General features: G+C 50.1%; 1 protein-coding gene across 2 annotated transcripts; it reads right to left on the bottom strand.

Moving 5' to 3' along the window:
- Positions 1-243: 243 nt before the first annotated feature.
- Positions 244-9576, bottom strand: TFAP2C (transcription factor AP-2 gamma). Of its 2 annotated transcripts, none has more exons than XM_006213985.3 (7): positions 9258-9576; positions 7178-7663; positions 6992-7043; positions 5600-5816; positions 4865-4983; positions 2844-2988; positions 244-1759 (listed from the first exon to the last, which is right to left on the bottom strand). In XM_006213985.3, the coding sequence occupies exons 1-7, from the start codon at positions 9303-9305 to the stop codon at positions 1474-1476; spliced, it is 1353 nt and encodes a 450-aa protein (XP_006214047.1). In that variant the 5' UTR covers positions 9306-9576; the 3' UTR covers positions 244-1473. The 2 variants fall into 2 exon arrangements, with proteins under 2 accessions (XP_006214047.1, XP_031543536.1); XM_031687676.2 differs by lacking the exon at positions 9258-9576 and adding an exon at positions 7881-8073.
- Positions 9577-9861: the final 285 nt, after the last annotated feature.

The raw sequence follows: 9861 nt of genomic DNA, 5'->3' as shown, positions 1-9861 counted from the left end.
TCGCTTCGGGGAGGATGGTAACAGACCCGGTGGAGAGCCACTGATGAGCGCAGGGCGTGGGGCACCTGAACAGTTTTGCAAAGGGAGAGAACGTGAAACTTCGGGTTCCCCTTGGTGCCCGGCTTTCCTGCTCAGTCCTATTACCTAAGCCACAGTCAATCCATAAATTAGCTCTGCTGTTTTCCACTCATCTCAGATTTTAAAAAACACAGCCAAGTTATAACCAGACCTTCACAGCTTCTATCGAGAATACTTTTTATTATACAGCTTTTGTATACACAACAATTCTTTTGGGAACGTTTACAGGTGAGGAGCTCAATTCCAAAAACTCCATTTCACCCACACACACACTGTGCACCTCACACTCCTCTTCGGGGTCAGCCCGACAGGAACGAGACAGTTATTGCTTCAGTGACCAGAGAGCTTCAATTAAACAGCCTTCCAAGTGGAGAACAGAGCTCAGGATCCTCTTAACTCTTTATACCCTGTGCACATATGAGTAAAACCTAAAGATGCGTCTTAGAATTACCCCGTCACCTTTAAAAGTTATATTAAAATCGAATCCTATTTCTCAAAAAGTCATAAGAAGTGCACCCATATTTACAGACCCCATTAAATTATGCATAAATAAAATCTGTACACTCAACAAAGTTTCTCAAAATATAGAGCCTCCTCCAGGACTTGGGGATGACAGACAGCAACCAATAAAAACAACAACAAAAGCTCCATGCCTACCCTTTTCAAGTTTCCTCAAAACACCAAGATGTGAAATAAATATGCAAAATAAAGCTTCTGTACTTAAAGGAACATGTCATTTCAAAGAGTCTCCTATTTGAAGAGTTAACTTTCAAAGTTTTTTCTTTAAAGAAAAACATAAAATCATCAGCAGGCTTTGTTTCTACAAGTTTCGTAAAACCCAAAGGGCCCCTTTGAGCAAGGGGTTTAAAGTGTGTCAGATACCACCTATTAACCAGATGCTAAGCGAGCTGCACCCTTGCCCCTGACAGCAGGTAGGAGGAGATCTGAAGAAGCGACAAATACTTTTACCTCAACACTGAAAGTTATCATTGATCTGAATCCCATCAATCTGACGTTTCAACAGCTGAGTATGTGAGGGTTTTTGTTAGCCCAGGGGATTTATTTAAAAGCTTCGAAAACTTGTAGCACCACTTTCAGAGAAAGGAAGAATGGGGGTTCAAAAAAATAAAATAAAATTTAAGCTTAATGGGTCAAGAACCAGCACTTGTCACCTTCTGATAGCTCGTCCAGAGTTAAGGAGACACTTCCGCGCTAGAGAAACACTAAGGAATCCAGGAGGGCCCGCGAAGGTCCGGACATCAACAGAGGCCTTTTAATGGGAAGATGGGTAACAAACTCTGTCCCCTAGTCAGGAGGGGTTCCCAGCCTGTCCTGGTCGAGGATGATTTTGGAGTCCTGTTCCTTCCCGACTCTTCAGCCCTTGTTCACCCCGTTTTATTTTCTGTGCTTCTCCAGCTTCTCCAGGGTTTTGCTAGAATCCGCGGGACTCTGGTCTCCAGGATTCATATAGGATTTGTCTATGACTATCAGGGCTTCTTTGATGTAGTTCTGCACAGCAGACACCGCGGCACAGATGGCCTGGCTGCCGAAGCCGTGGGTAATCAGGCTGAAATGAGACAAGCAGCTCTGGATGTTGGTCTCCAGGACCGGGGTGGGCCGGTTGTTCCCGTTGGGAGTTCGGTCTTGATTGAGAAGTTCTGTGAATTCTTTACACACTTGCCTGTGAAGACAGTCAACACACATCGGGGGCTCAGTCTATTCCTTGACCCGTATAGAGGACAAAGACAAATCACCGTGGGGATGACACCTGGGAGGCAATCAGAATTGTCGGCTGGCCAAGGAAATAGATTGTGTTTTGTTTTATTTTTAATGGTGGTAATGGGGGTTGAACCCAGGACCTCCTGCATGCTCAGCATGCACTCTACCAATGAGAGATACCCTCCCCGCCCTGCAAGGAAGTAGGTTTTAAACTGATAGCAATAGCCGGTTGCTGCACTTAGCGCCTATTAAGTGCTAGACCCAGAGCTGAACACTTTTCCAGCACTTATTTAATCCTCACAATTAGAAAAGATAAAAGGATTAACACCAGACTCAACTGGCCAAGGTCACCAGGACTATAGCAAAAGAGGCGGGGTCAGGATTCCAGGCCCAGGAGGGTAAGGGAGAGCCATTCACCTGATGCAGATGGGTTCCCGTGAACCAATTCCGTCAAGAACCCTGAACTCATTTCCCTGCAACTCACGCTTTGGATACCAGCTGGCTCACTGTGCTCTTTTGCCCTATTTCCCACTTGACTAGTTCTGCTTCATTTACCATGATTTTAAAATCGATTTACTGTTGGTTTCTATGAGAAATTCCTCAGCTGCATTAAGTCATTTTTGAGACATTTAATTTGCCCGCGTGTCCCCAAGCCAATCATTACATTTAAAAAACAAAAACATCTTATCAGGAGGCAGAAGGCACAGCCTCTTTACTGGATGTGATAAAGTAAATTGTTTTCAACACATTTTTGTAAGACATGCACATCCCATCATGAAAGAGCAGCTTCATTATTTTGAGCTCAATAACTAAGCAGCTCAAAAACTCATTCGGAGCAACACACTCATTGTTCTTACTCTCCTAAATCCTACCCAAAAGTTACCTATTTGACTCTGTAAAAGAAGCTCCTTGTGGTTTCCTTTTGCTCCAAAGACACCCTAACTTATTTAAGGAGGATTTCTTTCTTGAGCACCAGGTACTGTGCTTGTCCCTCAGCTTCAAGGTCAGAGCGTGAAGGCATCAAATGCTCACGTCTGGATACTCACTGTGCGGCCAGTAGCATGTTCTTCCTAGTCGCCATCTCATTCCGTCCTCCCAGATGAGGTCTGGTTAAATACTCGGCCACGGATTTACTAGGAAATTCTGCTTCACAGACATAGGCAAAGTCCCGAGCCAAATGAACAGCCTCACCTGGTACAATTGGCAATGACAACAGACTTTAGGGTGGCCGTGGCCAACACCGGCAAATTGTCCCTTCCCTCTTTTTCCAACACTCTCTGTCTGCCAGTCATTTTGCAACCTAAAGTGAAATTAACTTTCGGTCCTTTCAGTGGGTACTCTTCCCCTAAGAAGAGGGTGAAATCATATAATGGAAAAAAAAAAAGACCCATAAATTTTTAACTATCCCTGAACAATGTTAACTAGTCTTCTGCCCAACTTGAGCAGATAATCAAGACATATCCATGCTTTCTCCTCATAATAAAACAGTATCATTGGGCGGAAGTAGGAGGCAGGCACGTCTGACAAAAAAGCAAACTGTCACTTTTCTTTATGAAACTGGAACAAAGTCTTTGACACAGAACTTTCGTTCTCAATGAGGGCGCCCCATCACTGAAGGGGGCAAGTCTCTAGGATGTTTGTTTCTTCAAGAATGAGAGGCAGGAGTGTTTCCTACTGAGCCCTAACTGTCAACCTGGACTCCCCACCCCCATGTCCAAGCTATGGGGGTTGCAGAGGGAGAAATCCAAGTTGCGGGGCATCTCCCACCCGAACCAGCACTTGTCATCTTCTGGTATCTCGTCTAGAGTTAAGGAGACACTTCGGTGCTGCAGAAACACTAAGGAATCCAGGAGGGCCTGCGAAGGTCTGGACGTCTTGGAGCCCGGTTCTGGCTCCAAGATTTGGGGTTACTAGAGCTTTACAACGACCCAGATGGCGGAGCTCCCCCACCAGCCCCACGTCCCTCCCTGGATTCACTCAATCAGTCTGAGACCGCTGTTCTGGCGCACGCGTTCTCATTCAAGCATCCCTGCCTGGCTGGCAATAGGGGAGCCACCTTTATGCGCCACGCACGCAGAACCCACCATTCTCTGTGCAGGACAGCTGTTCCCCAACAACATCTAACAGGCAGCTCCTTTTTCCTCGCCCTGACCCCCAGAGACACTCATGAGAAGGTGGACCAGGGCTCTGCCAAGTCTCCTTGAGCCCCGCAGCAGCACCATTTAGACCAGGGAAAGAAAGTGTTCAGAGAGCTTGCCTGGCTGCCAGGAGACCACCCCTCACTGGCTCCCCCAGCCCGCAGCTGATTGGACATGGTGCTGGGGGCTGCTCCAGGCTTCAGGACGAGCCTCTCAGGGTCCAACTCATTTTTCTGTGCGCAGCAACAATGAGCTTGTTTTGTTTTAGAAAATAATTATTTCACTTTTCCCTTGCCCCCTTTTTAAAGGCTGTATTGCATTCTTGGCTACTTTCCAGGATGGGGGTGCAGACCCATTCAAGAAACTAAAGTGTCACATCCTAACCATCTCAGGATTGGGGAGAAGGGCCCAACTGTGGGCCCCATTACTTTTTTTTGATGGGGAAAAGGAACAAAGGAACTGTGAACTGGGCTAGTCTCATTGTATACAAGCGTTTTTCTCTTCACTGATCACAATCCCAATATTCATTTCACAGCTACAAAAACAAGAATTGGTGCTTCTGCCCACCAATAACCAGCTTTATTTAAAAAAAAAAAGTGGACCAAATGATCGACTGTATCTGTCAAAAACTGGTTCATTTAATAGAATAGGTCTCAACACCCAAAAACGTAATGTCTTAGGTTAGGAAAACCCATTTCTGTTTGACAATGATTTCTTTCTGAGGGACCCAGAGCAGAATACTTATGCCAATGTTAACTTCTTTGATTAAGTTACTGATTCATTGTGATGAGCCAGCTCATGGCAAATCTTTCATTCTCCCCCCTCGACTTGTGACTAAGAGTTGTTTTTAAGCTTTTCTTTAGAGAAGTATTAGAGACAACACAAGACTAACTAAAAACACCATAAAACAAAAACAAAACTCCACTGACCTTCTACTAAGGATGTCAGGAGGGTTACGTGGGCAGCTTTCCGTCTCCCGGCTGGAAGATTCAACCCAATCTTGTCCAACTTCTCCCGCAAAGACCGGCCACCATTTTTAGATTTGGCTCTGAACCAAATAAAACCAAACAAAAACATTAATTAAAAACATTTTTTAACTAAAAAAAATATATATATAACACTCTGTTCTCAGGAAACCACACTTTAAAATTCTAAATGCCTAATAAGCTGCTCTCAAAACTGAAATCTGTCAAAGACAATCTATGTTATATGGATCATAATCAAGTGATACAGGGAGTTCTTATTTAATCCCTGTGAAATTCAAAACTCTTTCTTAGCATTGCCAACCTTTTTTTTTAATCACAGACCATTACAAGTCATACTGGAGCAGATACATTTTCACTTGTACAAATTGCAGGAGCCTCCAAAGCAACTCCCTGGGGAAACTAGAATCACGGAGCAGCAACTCTTCCCTGAATAGAGACGTTCCTGCTTCACACATGAAATCAAGCTCCAAGCAAATGATCATTTGCTAGCACTGTTTTAGCACTTCCTTCTACATCTGGCACTTCCTAAAAGAGAAGAAAAGTACTAAAACTCCCTGCCGATTAGAATTCAGTGTTAGGTATAAAAGTTACATAAATGTTAAAGTTGCCTCCCTGGTCCTTTTATATTACTCATCTCCAACCATCCAACTGCCATGCCCAGAATGTGCCCCCACGTACCTTCTGAGAACACCTCCCAGTAATGAGGCATTTAAGCACTCAGGCGGGGACAGTCGCCTCTGGACTTCAGCGACTGTCACTTTGTATTTCGATGTAGAACTGAGGAGAGACAACCTTCCAGGGACAGAGCAGAAGACCTCACTGGGATTCATCACGGCCCCCACCAGCTCCTTCTGACAAGGGAGACTCAGGGGGTTCTTGGTCATTGAAATGGGACCTGTGAATGGAGATCAGAAGTGGCAGTCCTGAGCAAAAGAGACCTTTTCAAACCACTAACCAAATTTGAAAGAGCTCTTTAAATACATAACATTGCATGTTGGACTATAAATTGCAAGCAGATTTTTTAAAAAGCCATATTCTTCTAAGATAATCGAGTCTGAAATTCACAAGTTAACACCTTGGGATGTTAATTAGCCAAGATCCCAAGCAGGGAAGGTTTTCATTTTCTAGGCACTGTTAAAATCTGTTTAATTAGAACATTTGTTTCCAAAAGGCTGATTCAATACTAAATAAATGGTGATTCCCACCCCCCATCAACTAATAACTAAATATCACAAGACATATTTCAGATCATTTGTCAAAATCTTTCAGTGCAATGGATTGCAGTATATTTTAAAATACAAACAAACGAGATTAAGTTTATTTCCGGAGCTTTTTTTACCCCTCCATATCCATTTTTCCCCAATTGGTTTCAAACACTTTAACATCAAGTAACAGACCATAACTATCCTTCATTTAGGATTACTCCATTTCCCAACACAGCCAAACTGGTAATCCTGGCAGTATGTAATTTACTTTCATGAGCCGCTCACTCACCAAGTAATCCAATTTTCCAAATCCCCTCCCACCTCATCCCCGCCTAAACCGAACAGATTATCCAGCCTGGTTCTTCCAGGGCTGCATGTTTTGTAGGCCAGACTGTTTCCAACCTTTTTCTTGCAGGTCAGAATGAAGGCTCCTTACCCTGTGCACAATAAAATCATACCAGTGGAAACTGTCACAGAACCAATCACTCAACTAAGGTACGTGGTATTATCCTCCAAATCAAATCAGTGTTTATTCACTCTGGGAGGCTGTCTGGAGCATCGTAAAAAACAGTCTAATTCAAAGAGTAACAACGGAAAACTAGGGAGTAAGAAATTCAGAGATTGAGACGCAGCTCCTGAGCATTCTACCAACATCTTTCCCCATTTAGATCTTAAAGAAGTGCCCTCTCTTCTCACTCCTAAAACCTCCCTACTTTGAGTCAATCCCTTCCACTACAAATGCCCCAGGTCGGATACCAAATGCCCCACCTCGCCAATCAGTTAATAACTTCATAGCGCAGTTAAGAAGAACCAGTACAGAGTGTGTGCCGCCGGAGGAAGGGAAGAGCTCTCGCTTACTGCGTACCTTTGCGAATAACTGTCTGATCGTGCAGAAGTAGGTGCTGGTCGTCGACATTCTGAGGGAGAAATGACAAAAAGTTTCCTTTAAGTTCGGGGATGCCGGGGTGGAAGGTGGGGGGAGGGGGGGTTAGGAGGGAGGCAATGGGACAAACAGGTCCAGGCTGGAGGGGGCCAGAGCCAAGGCGCTCACCTGCACCTCCTCCATCTGGTGTGCCATGTCGTGCAGTCCCAAGTTCTCGGCCAGGCCCGCAGCATCCAGGGCGTGCGAGTGGGGCAGCAGTAGGTCCGAGCGACGGTAGGCATCCCGGCGGGCGCTCATGGCGCCACCTTCCAGCCCGGAGAGGTGGGGTAACAAGCCTGCCGGGCGCCCGTGGTGCGACGGCAGGCCAGCCCCCTCCTGACTCTGGCGGCCAGGCCAGGCCTGCTGCTGGCTGCCGGTGGGCGCCGGCTGGTGCAAGGGGTTGATGGCAGCCGCGTACGCTTCTCCCAGGTGCGAGTAGGGGTCGGCGGACTGCGAGTAAGCCAGCTGCTGGTAGGGAGGTGGAAAGTAGGGTGGTGGCTGGTATTCGGCGACTCCAGTATGGGAGAGGGGCGGCGCGGGGCTGTAGAGATGCTGCCCGGCGGAAGAGAGGTGAGGGAGGCGCGGGTTCCCATTGCTGCTCGCGTCGTGGCGATCCTGGGACAGAGAAAACAGAGACCCGGTTAGTACGAAACCCCGCTACTGTGAACTGACCGCAGTCGCCGCGCTGAGCTTGGTGCCCCCAGGGACCCGCCGCACCAGCCAGGACCCGACCCGCCGGGCCTGCCCTCGGGCCAAATTGCCCGGAGGAGCAACGTGCCCCGGGGATTTCGTTGTAAACCGCGAGTTTGCCGAGGAAGAGAAAACTGAAGACCTGGGGGAACGCGCCCTCAGGGTCCGGCGGTGAAGGTCTGGGCGCTCTGATGCCCGAGGCGTTCTGAGGCGCCAAGTCCGAACCCCAGGACTTGGGCCGGGAGAAGCTGGGGCAGGGGTCCGAGGAGAAAGCCTGAACGCAGCGCAGAGCGCGATCGCTCACAAGCCCGCACATGTCGGCGTCACTCGTCAAAAGTGGAGAAGTTGCCGGCGCGGATAATGCGCGCCGCGCAGGAAGTAAGCTTTTTCCCCGCCCCAGGGATCCTCCCTTCCACGCCCTCAGGAGAAAAACCTCCGGGCGAGTGACGCTCCCTAGCAGGGCCTGCCACCCAGCGCCGCCCAAGGGACTCGGGAAGGAACCCACCGCAGCCAGGGCTGCCCTCCCTGCTACCTGTGTCCCGACCAAGCAGGGATAGGAACTGACACCGTCCTGCCAAGCCACTGTCAGTCTCCCCACAAATCCGGCACAGAGGGAGAACGAAAGACCCCGAAAATCGGGCAGCCTTGCCTGCGCACTCTCCCTTGTCCCACGGCTGTCCAACTTAATTCTTAAAGGACGTGTCGCCATGTGTTCCCGGGTCACAGGGGTAGCGGGGAACCAGGATAGGACACTGTCGCCCCCTAGCGGAAGTGCCCGGGTCTGCAAACAGGGGCAGCCCCTCAAGGTCCCGCGGGAGCACTGCTCTCCCGCGTCCAAGCAGCCACCGCTCTCCTCTCCCAGGGCCCGGGCGCACGCCTCGCGCCGCCTGCGTCTTCTTCCTCTTCCCGCTCGCCGCCTCCCTCCCTCCCACTCTCCGAAACTCTAGCTCAACCTGTCCGACAGGCTGGAGCACTCCCGAGCGCTTACGGCCCCATCTGGCCTCAGCACCCCCCCAGCCCCCACTTCTCATGAAAGCCAAACTTCTGCTGTTTTCTTGTTTCCCCGAGGGAGTAGCGGGGCAAGTGACATGCCCGCCTCGAAGGAGAGTCCGCAAAGGTGTCGCCGGCAGGTCACCTCGTCTGACCCTTTTGGACGGAGATGTCGTGCGTAAAAGCCACCTTTAAGAGTTGTAGACCCGGCGCTCTTCCGAGAAAACGGGAAGAAGGGCTGTTTTGCTTCGCAAGAAACCGGCGGGTAAGCTTTGTGGGTGGGATCAGCCATTCTCTTTCCAAGCCCCGTTCCCGAGGACGAATATTTAGAAAAGGCCCGATTCAGGGAGGGGACCGCAGAGAAACGCACGAGAAGGTGTCCGGAAAAGTGGACCCTGACCCATCGAGGGGCAAGCAATGTGTGCCTGTTCGCTGCTCCTGTGCCCTCGCCCCCGACCGCGGTCCAGGGGCCCCCGCCTCCCTGACTGTACTCGGGCGGGGCCATGCTGCGCCCCTGTGCCCAGCTCACCTCGCAGTCCTCTTCATACTTGACATTATCTGTTATTTTCCACAACATGGCGTCCGGCGTCCCCCAAAACAGCCTCCAGTTAAATCCAGGTTCCCCCCACCCCCCGAGCGGTAAATCCAAAATTGGGGTCACGGTGGCCAGGCGTCTGCCGCCGCCCCCGCCGCGCGCGGGTCTAGCTGTCCGGGTCACTGGACGCGCATCGGTGGCTCTGCGGTTGTGGATGCTGCCGACGCGGGTGTAGAGGCCTCTGCTGGGGACCCGGAAAGCCGCACCCGCACTGTACGTCCCGGCGGTAGCCGGGGGATCGGGGAGCCTTAATGAGAAGGAAATTATCATAACTCCTCCCCGGGGGCCGGCGGGAATGCCCCGGCGCCGGGCGGGGCGGCCCCCAGCCAGTCCCAGCCTAGCTCCGCCCCGCTACCCGGCCGGGCGCCGAGCTGAGACCACGCTGCAGGGGGCGAGGAGAGGAGGGGCGGCCCCTCGCTGACAGCCGCAGGCCTGAGAGACCAGGGTCCCCCGTCACTCTTTGCATCAGTCGCCAGGCACACACCTCACCAGTCACATACCTGTGATTGGCAGAACTGGGGACCGGGATCCAAACGCC

Source organism: Vicugna pacos, chromosome 19 (assembly GCF_048564905.1).
Source record: "Vicugna pacos chromosome 19, VicPac4, whole genome shotgun sequence".
Taxonomy (NCBI): domain Eukaryota; kingdom Metazoa; phylum Chordata; class Mammalia; order Artiodactyla; family Camelidae; genus Vicugna; species Vicugna pacos.
This window is presented reverse-complemented; position numbering and strand designations above follow the sequence as displayed.

Coding starts and splice junctions, on each gene's coding strand:
- TFAP2C (XM_031687676.2), bottom strand. CDS start 8,054: ATGTGCGGGCTTGTGAGCGATCGCGCTCTGCGCTGCGTTCAGGCTTTC. Junction 7,664..7,880: donor CTGAGGGCGCGTTCCCCCAG/GTCTTCAGTTTT, acceptor TCTCTGTCCCAG/GATCGCCACGACGCGAGCAG. Junction 7,044..7,177: donor ACCAGATGGAGGAGGTGCAG/GTGAGCGCCTTG, acceptor TTTCTCCCTCAG/AATGTCGACGACCAGCACCT.